The sequence below is a fragment of the Hyperoodon ampullatus genome (genome assembly GCF_949752795.1).
Source record: "Hyperoodon ampullatus genome assembly, chromosome: 8".
NCBI lineage: Eukaryota > Metazoa > Chordata > Mammalia > Artiodactyla > Ziphiidae > Hyperoodon > Hyperoodon ampullatus.
This window is the reverse complement of record NC_136921.1, coordinates 113,679,886-113,699,396: the sequence shown is the minus strand read 5'-3', so window position 1 is coordinate 113,699,396 and position 19,511 is coordinate 113,679,886. Positions and strand designations below refer to the sequence as shown.

The 19,511-nt window shown below is 44.1% G+C and overlaps 1 protein-coding gene across 1 annotated transcript in view; it reads left to right on the top strand.

Annotated features, from left to right (window-relative positions):
* Positions 1 to 1,525: 1,525 nt before the first annotated feature.
* The window catches only part of NCKAP5 (NCK associated protein 5), a gene marked incomplete at both ends in the record, with an annotated part of 941,793 nt that continues 923,807 nt past the window's right edge, over positions 1,526 to 19,511 (top strand). Inside the window, one exon of the mRNA XM_079709823.1 lies at positions 1,526 to 1,594. Within this exon, the coding sequence (XP_079565949.1) occupies positions 1,526 to 1,594 (69 nt within the window). The remainder of the gene's footprint in view (positions 1,595 to 19,511) is intronic.

The following is a 19,511-nucleotide window of genomic DNA, read 5'->3' as shown; positions in this document are numbered from 1 at the left end:
CTGGGCCCGTGAGCCACGGCCGTTGAGCCTGCGCGTCTGGAGCCTGTGCTCCGCAACGGGAGAGGCCACAGCAGTGAGAGGCCCGCGTATCGCAGACAAAAAAAAAAAGAGTGTTCCTGAAAGTGAGAGACGGAATGATTAAAATGGAAAAGAAGCCCGTCAGTTTCCTACAACTGACTATAATGTGGGCAAACCCTGCCTGGGGCACAGCTGTCTCAACCCTCTTCCTGGTAGAGGAAACCAAGAGAAAGAGGCCACATACTGTGTATAGGCTGTGAGGTCGCGTCTGTTGCACCCTCGTTAAACCTGGAGCAGTTGAAATAATTCTAAAAAATATTTCTTCTCAATTGTGTCAGAAACTGATTGGTATAGCATTTTATTAAGCTCAGCTCTTCTATGTCGACCGTTCAATGGCTGATATAAAACGTGTTTTTTGAGCATTATGAGCAATTTCTGTACCTCAAAGTGCCTTCTGAGTCATCAAAGGCATATTAAATTATGTCGACTTGTATTTAAGGTTAACTGGTTTTTAATGTTATCCGTGCATAATTAGAACTTAAATGTAAGTTGTCATTTATTACCTTTAAACCATTTTTATATACATCATTTGATGGCCATTTGTTATCTGTTTTTGCAGTGGAGAAAGATGAGCTTCAGAGAGCCTAAATGACTTGTCCAAGGTCACTTGGCTAATGGGTAGGAAAGTCTGGGTTCAAACCTATTTCTTTCATTTCAAGCATTTTACATCTTGGTAAAAACTGGAAGCTAGTGTTTAATACATCTAATGCACCCTTACTAACCAGAATACCAAGTCATTCTAGAACAAGCAATCTCAGTGGAGTGCAGGGATTAACTCTATCTGATTTGGTGAAATGCAGTGGGTGTTCAAATACTTACTCACGATAATGATGCCATGACCATTCATGCTGATTCAACCTTTTCCAAAGCAAATGTCTCTTGTAATGTTCCTTAAATAGGTTTAAATTAAGTATTTTTAAATTAAATATTGACAATAGTGTTCATGTTTCAGTTTCCCCTTACTGGGCCTTGGATTCCACAGCTCTTGGATATGGAGCATGGCTTTGTCCATTTGCTCTCATGAAATTTGTGGACAGCATCCCTGTGCACAGCAACACAATGATGCTGGTGGATCGAGAGAGGACGGGTGTGAAGCAAGTGTGGCATGAAACTGACTGTTTGCTTTTTTCCACAGTCTGCTGATTAGACCTGCAAACCCATTCCGCGACTCCATTAGTAAAACCTGTGAAAACACAGGGGCCTCCATAAAGACGACTCTGACCTTGGCAGCGGGAGAGGGTTTTGGAGTCTAGAGAACCCAGTTCTAAACTTATGATTTGGGTCTGGGTATTTTTGGCTTCAACACTTGCTCCTGGTTAGAAAGTGAACAGCAGGGGTCTAAACACTGTTCGCTCGGATAGTAAAACACATGTTCACTTTTTGCAGTGACCCTGGAAACAGAAGGGGAATTCTTATAAATCACAAAGGAAAATAAATAACTTCACTCATGGAGGGAAAGAGACAGCTTGAGAAAAGGGACTTTGGAAAAAGGCTGTCTCTAGATAGCAGTCTTGTGGTAAGTACTAAATATTCATTTACCACTATATGTTTTGGCTTAAAATGCATTATTCTTTGACTGTGATTTCCTGAACCCTGTGCTTTCAAAACCTCTATTCCAGTTACCCTATTAACAATATCTCCTGGGATTTTTGTTTCACTTATTTTTTACAAAGTCAAAAGCCAGCAAACTATTGGAATGTTTGTATAGTGTCCTAATAGGCAAATGTCATAATCTGTCAGCATTATATATAATTACATTAATTCCAGCTGAAGTAAACTTTAACCCATACAAAAACCCTACTGTACAGCTGATACCAAATGCCAAGCTAGTATATAGTTGTTCTATCACCTGTTTATCTTAACTCTGGGGGTAAGTTGAACAAGAATTCAGTAGAGTTTCAAATACTGAAGAGTGAAGAAAATCTCTGAGATCTTGGGTATGTAAATTTGTTCAATGGTCCATAAACTTTCTTTCTAAAAGTTTGAATACTGATGAGCATCATTCTCAACAGTTTGGTTGGGTTTGCTTTCATGTATGAGAATCTGGTTAGTCCAAGGAAGTAGACTAAGTCACTGATTTCTGAAGGTTGGCCAGTCTTTCACAGTCTGAGCTGAGATGTTTGGGGTCACCTACTCCATGATGCATCTGAACAGAGTAAGAAATCAAATGAAGCAAGTCATTCTTTACTCTTTTGGTCATCTACTCAAGTAGAAAGGTAGCTTAGTACCTTCTTTGGCATGACAGTTAGGGATGTGCTTTATTCATTTGTGTCCTCCCAGCTTCTGACCTGGAGTTGGGGTCAGAGTAAGTATCCAATAAAATATTTGTTGATTTATTAGTTGCCCTTTTCCAGTTCTGCTGCTGTAGGTCTTGCTGTGTCCGTGTCTAGATTAGCTATTTACCCTGTGACTGCTGAGGCTTCACGTCACAAACTGTTCATAAATGTAAGTTTCTGGGAATTAGCAAAAGAGTTGCATTTAACTTTTGTGTCTAGTTCTTCTGTGTCTCTGTGAGCTCTGTACTGAGCAGCATATCTTCAGAGGCTAAGAACTCTTATAGGGTTTTAAGTTCTCCTCCCAGGTGGCGTGCCCTCTTCTCAGTTCTGAGGTGTTTCCGTCTCCAGGTACAGTGCAGTGAAAATAGTGTGTGTGTGTGTGTGTGTGTTTATATGTCTATACCCTTTGCAACTTCTAGGGAAACTTAGGATAAAAAGATAATTTCTCAGCCTCTCCTATTTTTTCTTTGCCAAAGGAAATACTTCTTACATACCAACCTGCCAGTAAGGCCCGTCTTATGCCTAGCTAGGCACTCATGTAGTATATATAGTAGGAGCAGCCCAAGGAAGGTTCTCTTAACCCAGAAGTATCATCCTTGCTGATTAATCCCTAAAGCCCCCAATTTGGCCTTAGGTCCCAGAGAAGATACAAAGACCCTATAAAAGCAAGCATGCTAAGCTATTGTCTTTTAATCATTCACAGTAGCACTCATTAATAAAAAGGTCTTGGATCGTTCCCAGATGTCAGACAGATGAGCAGAATTTTGTTGAGGGAGTTGATAAGGAAAAGGATACAGAGCACAGAGTGCCAGCATGCAAGGCTGGGCTGGGGCCAGGAGGGGAGGGGACGTGGATTATCACGAGGGCACTGGGCATCTGAAAATCAGAGAAGGAGATTCAATGAAATTTTTGCCATGTTTAAATTTTCCTTAAGGACTGACTTGACCGTGAGCATAAATCAAAGCCGTCGTATTACCTGTGCTGGCTGAAAATCCCAAATCAAGCTTGCGTTCCCATTGGCATGTGGCTCTAGCCTGAGTCCTGGGGGGACTGTGGATCTGTTTCTTGACTTACAGCACAAAAGAACATTGGGAAAAGGAGAACTTGTTGCTTGGTACCACCTGAGAAATGTCATCCTGTTAAATCTCCCTAAATGATGCTTAGGAGAGTTTTTACACTAGTGAAATGTCTTCCTTATTTACTAGAGGCAGATTGAATGTGACATCTGCATGTGCCTGTTGGGAAAATCCTGAAAAAGAATTTGTTCTCCTATGACTATGTGGCCCAAGGTACAGGGATGCTTGAATGCTATTCATCGTTATACAGGGTAGGCCATGTGACTATGATTTTGCTTTCCATTTTACCGTTACGTTTTTCCCTCACATAAGATGCCACTATTGGGACAATGACAGCAAGAGGATTGGTTTTTAGGGTGTGAGATCCATTGAAAGACCCTAGTGAAGTTTATTCTGACTGTCAGAGAGACAGACACAAATGGGGGAAGAGATCAAAGCTGAGTGGCCTGTAAAGGACTTGAACCCAAGATCTTGTCCTCCTCTTTGGCTCTGTGCTGAAACCACACAAATAACTAGGCAAGAAGCACACAGGGATGATTCTAGATCAGGGTCGCTGCGAAATACAAGGAAAAAAAAAAGAAAGAAACACTTGGCACTATATCACGCACTCTTCATTCCCAAGTCATTTTTAAAAAATTTTTATTATTCTATTCTATGGTAGTTTTATTTTTTATTTTATTTGTTTATTTATTTCTATTCTATGTTATTTTTATTTATTTATTTATTTTTATTTATTTATTTATTTATTTATTTTTGCGTTACACGGGCCTCTCACTGCTGTGGCCTCTCCCGTTGAGGACCGGACGCGCAGGCTCAGCGGCCATGGCTCACGGGCCCAGCCACTCTGCGGCATGTGGGATCCTCCCGGACCGGGGCACGAACCCGTGTCCCCTGCATCGGCAGGCGGACTGTCAGCCACTGCGCCATCAGGGTAGCCCCTATGTTATTTTTAAATCGTAGAATCCAAATTGGGAATGGGTTATCCAGTCCCCTCACTCTGCGTAAAAAGTAGTTAATAATCAGCAAGTTTAAATGCTTTTCCTGAGGCTGCCCAAGTAGGATACAACCAAGAGTAGAAGTGAGGTTTCTGACGTGTCACTTCAGTTCTTTGTCTTTCATTCTCTAATAATAATCCAGTAAGAGAAGATCCTTTGGAAAACTGAGCAGAGGAAAGAAAAACATACTAAACTCTTAAGTCTTGACATTCCACTGTCATAATCGTTATGACCCATATCTTTGAGAGTCAGAGGGCCCAGAGGTAATTTCTGCTTTCAGATTTTGCAGGCAAAAAATTCCTTAGAATGTACTGCAAGAACAAGGCACTATTAACTTCATTACACTTTTTATTTCACATAATCAAGTCATGAAGTGTTGAGTAGCTCCCATGCAACAGTTTTAAAAATTTTATGCTGGAGGAACCACAGAATAAAAAACCCTCACAGTCCAAGTACTGAAAAAAAGCTCCAACTGGGGGATGTGAGTTTGTGGTCCTTAGTCACAATTTTGCTTTCAGGACGTGACACATGGGAGGGTTTGAGTGTGTGTGTGTGTGTGTCTGGGCATGCGTGCACCCTAGTAACCCTAAAGTATTCTTTGATGTTGCTGATTTTTGACTTGATGAATCATCCTTTTAAAGAAGAACGTGACAGGGGAAGTGAAACTGAAATGAAAAATATGTTTCAATGTGAGGGGTAAAGACACCGAGAGAAAGACAAGCGAGGACATGTTGGCCTCTCCCGGTAGGAGTATGCCAAGTAGCTGCGTATTCATGGAAAGTACAGTCTTCTCTCTGATAACAATAAAAATCACCCCAGAAATTGGGGCCTCTTCCTGACCTGAAACTCTTCAGCCCACCCCAGGATGCTTTTTGATCAGAAAAAGTCAGCATTTCACACTGCTTTTTTTTTTTCAGGAATCATCTCTGCAAATAGGCTGCGTGTATAGCTATTTGACACTTGTAGCTGTGGTAGCATTTAGCTGATGAGCAGGCCAGGGAGTGAACGTTTTTCCAGCTCACATTTCAAGAGCAAAGATTCTCTTTTAATTTGGGGGGGGAAATACTTTTTGCGTTTAAGCGCAGATAGGAGTAACAGTTTCTCTCATGAGTGATGAATTCCATGTGGTCCCCAATCTTTTCTCCTCCACTGAAAGGAAGACAAAACAGTGGCCATACTAGATCCTCACATCTGACGGAGTGCACTTTTGATAGACTCGTGGCAGCAGGGAGGCCCTATCACAGGTCCTTCATTTCATCCATCAGCCTCTGGATGGTTTGCATCCAAATCATTAGAGTAATTAGGTCTTCCACAGGTTCCCATTAACTCTGTCAATCAACAAACATCCCTGAAAACCTGCTTTATATTTAAGATGCTTTAGTAGCCATGGGATGTGCTGGGTAGTTGCCACTTCCCCCTCCAGATCCAGTCCATCCTTCTCTACCTGGCTGTGCACCCCTGGAGGATGTACCACGTGGACCCTGTTAAAAGAATCCCTGGGCTTCTGACATCTCACTGAGTTTGGCCAATGGGATGACCTAGAAGGACATCACAGGTTGGGAGGAAAGAGAAGTCGAGGTCATTGTTTTCCTGCTCTCTCCCTGCCTGGCTGTGGACCACAGTGACTGGACTACTCTGCCTAGGGCCACAGCTTTTGTTGGGCAGCTCTCTCCCACAACTTTAGCTGCAGTTACAACCACAGCTCTCTGTGTTCTGGCACCTTCTCTCTCCCCAGGCCCCTTCAGGCTTTTTGGTAGTCATGACTCCTGGGTGTTGCCAGCCCATCTCATGTTGGTTTGCTTTAGGTGTACCCACACTTTAATCAATAGTTCCTTTACCAAAATCTCCTCAGTTAAGTGGTTTGAGTGTGTCATCTTTTTCCTGCAGGGTGACCCTGACTGATATGAGGAAATATTCCTTCTCAAAGTGTTTACAGTTTATTTGTAGAAGCTGATCTAATAAGCAGGAAAAATAACATAACATGGAGAAGATACACAAGTGTGACATTGACAGTGACAGGACTTGAGATCATTCTGGGAGGATGTAAGGAGGCACCGTGCAGTAGCTGTTGTTAGATCTGTGCTTCGAAGCAATGGTGAGAATTCGGTGGGTAAAGATTGGGATAGAAGAGAAGAAAGATGGACTTCCCTGGGGGTCCAGTGGTTAAGACTCCACGCCTCCAATGCATGGGGCACGGGTTCAATACCTGCTTGGGGAACTAAGATCCCACATGCTGCATGGCACGGCCAAAAAATAAAAATAAATTTTTTAAAAAAAGAAAGGCAACCCAAGGAGATTGTCCTAAACCCCTTGGTGACACCTCATTTCATTGCTGAATTATTTTTTTCCCAGGAAAACTTCTTCCTTATATCAAATTGTGATGGTTAATTTTATATGTCAACTCAACTGGACTAAGGGATACCCAGATAGCTGGCAAAACATTATTTCTGGGTGTGTCTGTGTGGATGCTTCCAGAAGAGATTAGCATTTGCATTGGTAGGCTGATCAAAGAAGACTGCCTTAACCAGTGTGGGTGGTTATCTGATCTGTTGAAGGCCTGCACAGAACAAAAAGGCAGAGGATGGGCGAATTTGCTCTCTGCATGAGATGGGACATCCACCTTCTCTGTCCTCAGACATGGGTGCTCCTGGTTCTCAGGCCTTTGGACTCAGACCTGTACCATTGGCTCCCTCATTCCCAGGCCTTGGGTTTTGGAGTCAACTACACCACCAGCTTTCCTGGGCCTCCAGCTCCCAGACAGCTATGGGACTTCTCAGCCTCCGTAAGCACAGAACATTCTCTCATAATAAATCTCTTTATTTACACACACACACAGAGCCCTGACTGACATGCAAATTTAAATTTCTGTTGTTTTATCTTCAGTTATTCCATCCCCCCCGACCCCGCCACCCCGTTTAGTGACTGGAAGTTATTCAAAGCAGGCGTCAGCAAACTCTGTAAAAGGCCACAGAGTGAACAGTTGAGGCTTTGCAGGCTCAATGAGCAGTCACAACAACTCAACTCTATGGTCGTAACGGAGAGCAGACACAGACAAGACAGGAATCAGTGAGTGGGGCTTATGTGCCAATAAAACTTTATTTACAAAGACAGCAGCAGGCTGGATTCTGAAGGCTTTCTGCACACGTTAGAGAAATGGGAAACTTGAGGGTCCATGTTGGCTTTTCCTGAGTGCTAACTTTCTGAGTAGTGATTTGTGTTTACCCTCAGGACAGATAGTACCCCGAGGCAGGCAAAGAGGCGGGTTGAGGCGTCATGCAAAGATGCAGGTCCTCAAAAAGTTGAGGAAAGGGAAAGGTTTTAGAAAGCTCCAAACTCGCTGAGACTTTTTCTAAACGCAAAGTATGGGCATGGTTAGTGCTGTTCACAGCAGCCATTGGATTGTGAGTACTCAGGCAAATATCTGCATCTTGTAAATGCTCCAGGCATTTCTGTAGCTACCGCTACTTTGTTGGTGCTATAGTTAGACTACCCTTCACCAGAGGGATGCTGTGCAGAAACTACCAGGTTGCTGGAGAAGGTTTCTAGCTACTCAAATCCCAGCTACCCTTGACCCCTTCTACTAAAGGAAGCATATATAAAGCAGGGTTTACTCAGTGCCTCTGACCACTGGGCAAAGACCAAGCTGCCCTCTGGAAAGCCTGACGTTTGTTCTCTGATGTCAAGATTGTTTGAGATTTCCCAAATGAGCATCAAGTGGAGGAAGGTCAAGGAATGAGAGCGAGCTTTTTATTTCCCAGCTGCTTCATTCCCCCTAAAAAAAGGACAGTTCTCTTAGCCGTCTCCTAGATGTCCTAAGAACAGACCACGCACCAGAGCCAGATGTTGGAAGGTGTGGTGATGTCTGAGGATCCAACCAAGGCCCCTTTTTAAGGAAAAAGCAACAGTGGAGAATAGGCCAGCTTCGGTCTGGGCTAGTAACCTTTCTAAAGTGGCATGCTGAATCTTTGACTGTTCCCCTTGAAAGTGGGTAGAGTGGTAGAGTTTAAGAAGTGTAAGATCCTTATATGGATAGTTACCCAGTGGATCTGCCCACCAGCCTAGCTGAGTCCATCATGGCAGGTCAAGAGAACGCTGGAGAAATGCCCTGTCCAGCTGCCCTCCAGCAGCACAGATCCTTGGGGACTATGGATAGATTTCGGGCAGATGATCTGGGGGAAGACAGGGGAGGCTTGGCCAGGTGGGCACAGCCCACAACACTTGGTGGGGAAGCATTGTAAAGGGGCTCCGGACAAACGGAAAGAGATCAGAACCCAGCAAGAACAACGCTGGGAGGGAGATTAAAGATTTGAGCAATGCTGCTGCTGAGGACGGAGTCTGAATGGAGAATCGGACACAGGAGCAGCTGTAGACTATGCCCAGGTGGTGGGCCTGCAGTGTGTCAGCAGTGGGGCTGGCTGAGTCGAACACAGAAGCCACCTGCAGACAGTGTTCAGGCAGAGAATCATGCATTGAATGTCGACCAGGAGGGCTTCCTTCCCTTAGTAATAATAGCGGCAATTTTTTGAGGCTTACTGTGTGCCAGGCACTCCGCTCAGTGCTTTAGGTGGAAACTGTCATGTAATACTCAGGACAACCCTTTAAGGTAAGAACTCTAATTATTCCTGTTTACAAATGAGAAATCAGAAGCTTAATAAGCTCATCAACTTCCTCAACGCTATAGGACTGCAAAGGGAATTAGAGTGAGTGACGGAGCTGGGATTTCATCTCAGGTGTGTCTACCTCTAGACTATGCTGTGCTGTACAGCTTGGAAGCAGAAAACCTTTTTTGCCAGTGACTGGGAGCTCCTCACATGATGCTTCCCACCTTAAAGAACCCCAGCCTCAACAGGGCTAGAGGTTTACATGTCCTCTAGCACATCTGCCATATTTCTGCCTCCTGGTATCAGAAGCCTGATTTTGACAAAAGAATTGTCAAAGGGGCAGAGGTTGGAGGCGGGGTGTTTATAAAGAATAAGAAATGCATGTGTCAAAACTTGGTCTAGGCTTAGTTTCTTGTCTTGTGCTTTTTCAGATTAACCGGGTCTTGGAACCAACTTCTATAGAGATTAAAATTTATTACATATATATATATAAATGTGATATATACATTATAATATATATACATATATATAATATATATAATATCATAGATCTGTAATTTAATATTTTTAGCCATATGAGGACTGATTGTGGTGTGACATGTACAAACCAAGGTGGAATTATTGATTAGAATGGCAGTAGAGTAGGGAGGAACTGGTGAATGATGGGGTACCTCCACATATAGCACCCCCAGTATGCAACAGGCTTTATAACTTGAGTGATGATCCTACCAAATGGCTGTACCTTCTTCTGACTGAGCCACTGGCTGATGGAGATGGTTAGGGAGCCAGCATCATTTCCCATGAGGAGATTCCCAAAATATGTCATTTGTTCGCCCACCCTCTGCAGTTGGTGCTCCTTCATCGGATGCTGCCCAAAGGAGGGTCTGCCTTTATTATGGTGATGGCTCCCCCTGCATGAGTCTTCTCTCCTTTCTTATTTCCTTTCTCTACTCACTGAAAATCAGGCAGACTGCCATCGTAATGGTATCTTCCCAAGTTCTTATTAAAATGTCCTTTCCTGAGTTGCCATAATACTCACTGCTGACCTTTATCTCTGCATTTACCACTTGGGCACATGCCTGTCTACTGTAGAACCTCAACCAAGGCACTACTGACATTCTGGAGCCTGTGTTTCTTTGCTGTGGTGGCTGTCCTGTGCTTTGTAGGATGTGTAGCAGCATCCCTGGACTCTACCTACTAGATGCCGATAGCTCTCCTCCTTCAGTTGTGATAACCAAAATTGTCTCCAGACATGGCTGATTGTCCCCTGGGGAGCACAGTCAATCCTGACTGAACTGAACTGTAAGCTCCTTGAAGACAAGAGCATTGTCATACTCACATTTGCATCCCTAAAGTCTGACGCATGGAAAACACTCCGTGAAATGAATGAATGAGTGAGTGAATGTACCAGTGAGAGGCCGTTCATGGGCAAGCAGCCACCAGCAGGAGACACTGGATATGGGGGAAGATGGAACTACCTGGAGAAGGCACTGAGTGCTGGTTGGGAAGGTTGAGAGAGCAGATGACACCCTGCTTTTCTGGTTTGCCCCAGGATGAGTCTAATGTGTGTGTAAAGTTTTTATTATTATACATCAGAGACTTTTAACTTGGTATCTGGGCCCTCTTGAGTCCCAAGGTACTTGATAGGGCAAATTTATGAGAAGATTGCAGAGGTTTAACTTCTCTGAAATGTATTATATTAGATTCTATATATATATATATATATGCATATGTGTATTTTTCTGGGGAGCAAGTCCACAGGTATAATCAGGTTCTCAAAGACATCTGACTCAAGAATGGTTAAGTGGCTCCACCTGCCATTAATCTAGCAAGTCTGGTCCATAGCACCTGCATACAGATGGCATCCCTTGCCCGGGTCACACAGCAGGATCTCAGCAGCACCTGATTCCATCACCTGTGCTCAGCTGCTGCCATGAGTGCCGTCTGCCTGCCTCGGAGGTAGGTTTGTGCCTAAGTAGTGTCTCAGAGATCACTAAATCAAAACGGGAAACATTTTGAAAGCCTTTGCAAATGCTGTGTTATGGGTAGATGACGAAATAATACTGCATCTACAGAAGAAATAAGTACAAATGAGCAAAAACGTTTGCTCAGCATGTTCTGTGTTGTTTTAGGGATCAGAGATCTGCTTGTCATTCTCCTGGTATCTCACCATCTTTCAATAATGGGAGTCATCAGATCATACAAGTTTCCATGGCAACTGAGTTTTCTGCATCATCCTCTGGTAGCCTAGGATCGTTGCCGCGGCGAACTCTTGAGTGCTTTGTCCATAACAAGAGGTAGAGCTTTCATCAGTCTCCTTAGAAGCAGGTCCTCAAACCCAAAAGGTAGCTGGGTATCCTCTCTGATAGGTGCTTGCTTTCCTTTCCAGAGTTTCTAATGGATCAGCATAGGAATTGAGCACCTGCTAGGTTTGAAGCACGGTGGGGTGAGTGCTAAGAATGCAAGGCATGGTTTCTGCTTTACAAAGCTTAAAAAATCTAATCACATATACAGAAATCATAGTAATACCTGCAGTGATGGGATTTAGGAAGAAGAGGTTTCTCTCTGGCTATATTGATCAGGGCGGACTTCCCAAGGAGGAGAGCTTTCATATGCCCCTCTAGGAAGTTGGTCCAGATTAATCTATAGTGTCTCTGAGTGCCTGGAAGCAGAAATTTATTGAGAAAGCCACAGTGTCTTCAAAGAACAATATAACTCCAAGGCGCCTGGCAGGAACTGCCGAGACCCTAAGAAAGTGCTGTTGTGATCCTGAATTATCATCTTAACTTTCCCTTTGTCCCCTCTAGCCACGCCTCCCCACCCTTCTATTAATATTCTCTTACCCACACATCCTGGTGCCAGGCAAAATGCACCTCACAGATAAATCACGTTTATTTTCCTTTCTTCATATTCATTTATCAGTGTGTGTTATACCAACTATATATATATTAGCTGCATTTCAGCAGCTTAACTGTCTCACACTAATTTACCACCCTGTACTCTAGTTCATTATTATCAATTACTATTTATTAAGCATCCACAGGGCTCATGGCTATGAATTTGGCAGCATTTTCATTAATTTCTGTTGCATCGCCGTGTTCCACTGACTTGGCTCAGCTTAGCCAGTGTTTGTGATCTGCCTGCCAGTTTTCTGTTCATATGACAGTCCTCATATTCATCCCAATTTCAATGAATATTTCAAGAGCAAATCCAGGAGCCGTCACATTAAAACGCTTCACTTAATACGAATTTTGCAGTTTTCACCTAACACAGAATCCCATTTGTCTGGGCTGCTTTCTACAAGCCCAAACAGTGGTTCCTTCTGGTTCCTTTGCATTCCAGGCAGCTCCAGATGTTTCCTCCTCATAAATTTCAGTCCCTTAACTAGGCTTAATGGATCATAATTGTCCATTTCCAAAGATGCCTCTGAGGTTTGCTTGCCTTCTGTCTTTCAGCACCTTTTTGGTTCTTAGTTTGAAGCAGTTGTCTTCAGCTTGGTAGGTTTCCTAATAGAGTTAATCCATTGACGGCTCTCACGCATGTGTTGAGGGAAATAAAATCACTTGGTCTAGTGAATTCTGGGATCCATCTGTCAGAGCCAGCAATAAGCAGGCTCAGGGGCTGTTGGCCTTTCTGTGAGGAAGAGCTGTGGTCAGAGGCCTGCCACCCCTGGAGACGGTGAGGCCTCGAAGGCTGGCAGGAATCGGCGTGGGTGGGCACAATGCTGAGCTGACGTCCTTGAAGGCACCGACTAGATACGACTGGGATGCAGCTAGAGCTGACCGTCCATCCTTCCTCCCTGGATGGATTCCTAGCTAGATGGCGGTGGGAGGAGCTATTTGGAGATCTCCTGGGCCAAGTTTGCAGTTCTACAGAATATCTGATCTCATTCCTCTTTGGCGAGGTGCAGCAAGGGGGAAGTGAGGGTAACTCACTCACATGGTCAGTGTTGGGCTGCACCCCGCAGGCCTATAAGGCCTGTGCTTGCCCAGCTTCAAGGCCGAAGAAAGAGCCCGGAGTCAGCAACAGAGACATCAGTGGTTTAACGGATGGGGGAGTTTACACGTGTGAAGCAAGGCCCTGGAGGGACACCCTACCCTGTGCAGCACACGCATGGAGGCAGTCTTAGCTCCTGGGGTGGGGAGGGGAGATTACCAGTTATAGGGGAATTAGTTACCAGGGAAACTAGTAGAGGGACACGCCTCTCACCGCCCCTTTGATAAGAACAGTTGCTAGCTGGGGCCTGGCGCACGTATGCAGGAGGGTCAGTCACGTGAGAAGGGTGTAGGTGAAGTACTCACTGGTCGGGCAGGGGATGTACAGAGAGCAAGAGAACAGCCATCTTGAGTGGCCTGACCATACAGTTAGCATTTGTCATCCTTTTAGGAGGACCTATTTTGCCTACAAAGTTTTGCCTACCAAGACGGTTCATCCACAATCTTGTTTCCTTACTTACTACATCCATCGAGGTTCTAGAAGGAAACAGATGGCACATTGAGCCACATGATGGAGGAGAGTTTAGTAAAGAGCCTTTTTACCAAGGGGTGATGGGATGCAGGGAACTTACATGACCATAGTGCAGCACCCGAGGTTAGAAACAAGTGGGGAGCCATTACCATGCTAGGCCTGAAAGGGCAGGGGAGAGGAGGAGGTGACCAGAGAACCATGTGGCCATAGGGAGGGAGATACTTGGCAGGAGATGTCACCTTAGATGGAAGGACGCAGACAACCAACAGGGAGGGGATCAGGACCAGGACGTGAAAACTCCCACCATGGTCCCCTCCCACTCTCCAGGCTCCTGCTGGCACCTCCCATTTGTCAAACCCAGTTGGAAACCAGAGAGAAAGGGGACCCTCAGAGCATCTGGGGCCCAGAGCAGGGTCGAGAAGGGTGGAGAGTGGGTGTGTAGGGGCCGACAGGATGTATTCAGTATATGTATCCTGTGTAATAGATGCCCCACCTCAGTCCCTCTCTTCTGACATTTCTGGTATGAAAAGATAACACTATCCTAAGTCAGACTAGTTTATTATTTGTATGTTGTTAGAAATGGGTTCCTGCCGGTTACTTTCTAGTCAGATTCGCCAACTTGGTTTGACCTGAACAATATGATGTCACACCTTCAGAAGACAAGTTGCATGTGGCCAGGAGCACGGTCTTGTCTTCCAGGGTCCTGATAAAAATGCCCGGTACAGAGCTATGTACGTGTTGTCTGGTGGCTGGAGTACAAGGCATGCAATATAGTGGATTAATCACTGCATTAGAACTTGAAGTCTGTAGGCTTGAACTTGAGGTGACCCCTTTAGTAGATGTGTGGCCTTCGGCAAGTCTTTGAAACTCTCTGAATCTGTGTGCTCAATAGTGGGGCTGCCATGAGGGCAAAGTAAAATAAAGAACAAGAGGTTATCATGTTAAGTCAAGTCAGACAGAGAAGCACAGATATCATGTGATCTCACTTATAAGTGAATCTAAAAAATGATACAAATGAACTTATTTACAAAACAGTAATTGACTCACAGACATAGAAAACAGCCTTATGGTTACCAAAGGGGAAAGCGGAGAGGGATAATTAGGAGTTTGGGATTAACAGATACACACGACTGTATATAAAGTACATAAACAACAAGGACTTACTGTACATCACAGGGAACTCTACTCAATATCTTGTAATAACCAATAATGGAAAAGAACCTGAAAAAGAATATATATTTTATACATATATATATGTGTGTGCATATATATATATATATATATATATATATAAAACTGGATCCGTTTGCTGTACACTTGAAACTAACACAACATTGTGAATTAACTATACTTCAATTAAAAAAATAATTAGTGATGAAAAGAGCCAGTCTGTGACTCCACATAATTTATGTGCATAATAAAGTCACCATTGGCACTGAAAAAAAATAAAGAACAAGAGGTTGCTCTGGCGGTGGTAGGACTCTATGCAAATGAAAGATCTTGCTGTTCCGGCCCTGGTGCAGCCCCTACCTGCTAAACTTCAGCTGATCAAACATACGCACTGCAGTGGCACCTTCAGGAAGAAGCATGCGCTCAGAGCCCCCTGTGTACAGAGTACTCCTTTTAAAGGGTACAGTGGAACCGGAGGCCGTGCAATGTAGTGGAAACAGCATGGGCGGGCTGGAGAATCAGTCTGAACTGGATGGGAATCTCAACCTGCCCAGTTCCGCCTGGCCTGTGTCAGCTTGGCCGTGCTGCTTACCTCCTCTGAGCCTCTGTGCTCTCATCCATAGGCAGAGGTGCTAATCTCCTCCGGGGAAGGGATGTTAGAAGAACGAACGGAAAGGATTCACGGAGAGCACACGGCACAGTGGGTGGCGTGCGGTCTCCTCTGTGCCGAAAATATGCAGAGCTGGCTGATGCGGGGCCTCCAGATGGCAGTTTCTTTGTCTGCAGATGGAAGGGGGCATTCAGAAAAGATGTTTTTTTAATGTGTGGTTTGCATATATTCATGTATGATGTGTAAAAACTGAATGGTGTCTCCATGATGGTATCAGCCAGAAATGCTCACCCAGGTATTAACCACAGGTTGTGACTGACCAAACCTTGGATTCCTTTCTTATTCCTCCCGTGGCTGGGTCCGTAGGCCCCTATTACTGAGCTGTACTCCAGACCTTCTTATATGGAGCATTATATTTTTTCTGGAACTTTTGGCCTACTGCTGTCGCCCTTGAAGCCCAGCCAATGTCTATTTATAACAGGCATTTATTCGAAAGGCTTCCAGAGGTGCCCAAAGTCTTCCAAGCGAGTGTACAATAACCCCCTGTGCACAGGGGCCGGCTGGCTCTTGGGCCCCAGGCTGGAGGACCGGGCCCCAGAGCCTCCTTTGTTTGTCTGATGCCTTCACTTGCTCTGAGCTGTGCCAGCTCAGAGCAGTGGGAGATGAGATCTGGGTAAGGGGCTGGGGATCATTTCCCATGTGACTCCCTCTCTTTACTTCGATGGGGGGAAGAAAGACTCGGAGGGGTCGAAGCGGGAAAGATTTTCCACGACATAAAGAGAACGCAAAAGGAAACAGGGGCCCAGTGGCCACTTGCCAGGTCCCAGGAATGCGCCAGCCCTGGGAATTGGCCCCTGGCCAGCCTCCTCAGGGGCTGCTGACTTGGGAAAACTGGCTCCCTGGCCTCTGCCAAGAATGCAGACAATGGCCTTTTGGATATTTCACTTTTGAAAGTTAGGCTTTTGTTTTATTATCACCAAAGGTAACATTCACTGGGCACCTACGTATTCCTGCCAACAGATAAAATGCATGATTGGAAGTCAGTGTAACTTAAACCGAGCAGAAACACCAGGGTCCTCATATAATATTTACAGCCTGCTTCTAATAAGGGCCTTGTCCTTTGCTCGGGTACGTTGCTACCTTAAACGTGAGTGCTGAGTGGTACTGCAATTCTAGAATTAAAATTCGTCTGTAAGTGCTCAAGTGAGCTGTATTGTGTCACTTGAAAGCACTGACATAAATGGAATCAGCTTGTACAATTGTCGTTCGGTTGAGAAAAGATTTTGAGAGAATGAAGCACAGAACCAGTGTGTTGTGATGGAGAGAAAGAGGCCAGGACCCAGCCCCTGGTTTAGGATAGAGCAGCTCTGTCATACAGGATAGTGAATTCTGCGATGGAGAGAGGGGGACTGATTACACACTCCACTCAGTGTGTCATCACAGTGTGTGAAATGATGGTGTTACAGAAAAATCAGATGACCTTAAAATATTCCATATGGTTTGTAGTTCCTATTTGAATCAGTGGCATTGAGAATAATAATAATAATAATAGCAACAAACATTACAGAGCATTTACAATATCCTGGGTGCTGGACTTAAATTTTATTTTATTTATGTTAGCTCATTTAATTTCCACAACGACGCCACAGGAAGGGACCATAATTTCCCCATTGTACAGATGAAGAAACAGGCTCAGAAATTAAATGACTGCTCTATAAGCTCACTCGACTCGTAAACACCAAGGTCAGTCTTACCAAAAACCTCATGCTGCTAATACCTGCACCGTCCACGTGTATCTTGAATGCATTTCAAAGTTGAGAGGCGTGTGCTTCTCTGGATTTGATTGGGGGCTTTCTGGTTTCCCTTTCCCATGGTGATGGGGTGGGTTATTCCCAGGATGCCGTCTTCTGGAGGATTCCGTGCTGTGGCTTCAACAGCCATTTGACAGTGGTTCTTCTCAAAGCAGTTTCCCCGTTGGCTTGGAGGCCTTTACTTCAAATATCACTGTGGCCTCCCTCATGTTTAGAAGCCTTCCTCCATGTTGTGAGGAGAGGTCCTACCGGGATTCTGAACAATGGGGAGGATGGTGCAAGCTGCTCTGAAGAAGTTCCAGAAACTTTACCCCTTTGCAAAGGAGGCCCGCACACCTTGATTTAAGAAAGTTCTATTTATGTGAATCCCGATTTACACAAAAGACACATCAGGGGTTGCTTTTTTCCTCTTTCCGCAGAGATTCCTCACATAACAAAGGACGCCCCAGAAAGTTTCTTTAAATAGACTTTAATGCATTTTAAATGGAATTGAATTTCCAAAATTCAATTTGTGGTAGTAGTTTCCCATGGAGCTAAATGCCTAGCATCAGACCTTTTTTTTTTCCTACGATGGAAAACAAATCATAGATGGTATTTGGGATTGGAGCTCTTTCCCCAGGAGCCCTGAAGGGGCTCGAGAGCCTGTCCTTGTTCACGGAGGGAGTTTTCACTCAGGGGAAGAAGAGGAGAGTCACCCCCAGGACTCCCAGCCTCGGCTTCTCCCTGTCAGAGTCTTTCTTCCTTTCTTCACTCTCTACAGCTCCAGTGGGGCTCATGGGCTGTGCGCTCTGTCATAAAGAATGGGTGGTTTCCTACAGTTAATCCAAGCGACTCAGACATCCTCACAACCCTCCTGCATGTTTCTGAAAGACGTTTCTGGCATGTGCGTCTATAAAAGTTCTTCCCTCCTTGCAAATTATATCCGTTAAACATTATTTTTACACATACCATGGAGCCTAATCCTCTGAGTAAATGAAAGAGAAAGTAGAATGGGGAGACATCAGCCTAGATGTAGATTCTGACTCATTGGTGATGTGCTAGGTACTGCACTGATCCAGTTTACATATTTTAATGAATCCTTTATTCAACAAATATTTATTGCGCTTGATTCTTCAAGGAATTCTGTGGTTAAACAAGACTGATACCGGCCTTCTCTTACAGAGCTTACGTTCCAATAAGTTCTCCAACAGCCCAGGAAGAAGGTATTATGCTTCCCATTTTAGAGATGTGGAAACTGAGGCTCAGGAAGGTTAAATCACTTGCCCCAAATCACACAAGTTAGTAAGAGTCAGCACTTCGTTTCAGAACCAGAACTGAGTCCAATCGAAAGCCAGTTGCTTGGTTCTTCTCTACCCTGTACTATTTGCAACACTTAATCGGATCAAATATAGATCACATCTATATTTCTTTGATAATTGGAGATTATCTGGAAATCAACAATCAAAAGAACCCTGGTTTTAAATGAGGAATTAACTAGGATGAGTCTTAGTATAATAGGAGCAAAAAGATAAGTTAATCCTTTTTCCTATATGGTTACCGTATCCCCAGTGGAAAATTGGAAAATTATGTACAGTGGTTACTAGTGAAAGCACAGCCTTGCAAGTCACACATTTGGAATTTAAAGTCCTTTGCCCAGAGAGGATCATCTGCCCTTGTGCAGGGCCTCTTTAGAAAGAAAAAGGGGACAGGCTGATAGAAATGGTATACAGCCCTTACTGTCACAAAATACGACCCAGCTCTGCTACTGCCAAGCTGTGTGCCCTTCTCAAATCCTTTAACCTTTTCTGAGCCTCTATTTTCTTCTGGACTTATATCAGGATCAAGTGACACAAGAGCAAAAAAAAAAAAAAACAAAAAAAAAACTTGAGAGAATTAAAAATTATACCCCAGTAACAATGGGAACTGTAACAATATGGGAACTAAGATGAGGAATAGGGGTTTTGACTGCACGGTGAGGACCCCCCACCCACCCAGTGCCTGGTGGAGGCAGCTTTCAAAGGTGGTCCACGAGTGGCTGAGTGAAAAAAAAAAAATGAAGGATAACAGTCACTCTAATGAAGTAACAACAAAGCGTGATTGCAGGGCACTGGCTTTGTTCCTTTCATGTGTCCCTACAACCACTATGTAAAGCTTTATTCTAGTGAATACTGTGAGTGAGCCACACACACCTTTTTTCTTAAATGTTTTTATTGGAGTATAGTTGATTTACAGTGTTGTATTAGTTTTGGGTGTACAGCAAAGTGATTTAGTTATACATATATCTATATATCCTTTCTCAGATTCTTTTCCCTTATGAGTTATTACAAAATATTGAGTACAGTTCCCCACACACAATCTTTTTTGTTTTTTTTTTCCAGTGCTGGCATGCATTTATTTACTTTATTTTTGTAATTTTTATATTCTATTGGAGTCTAGTTGATTAACAAT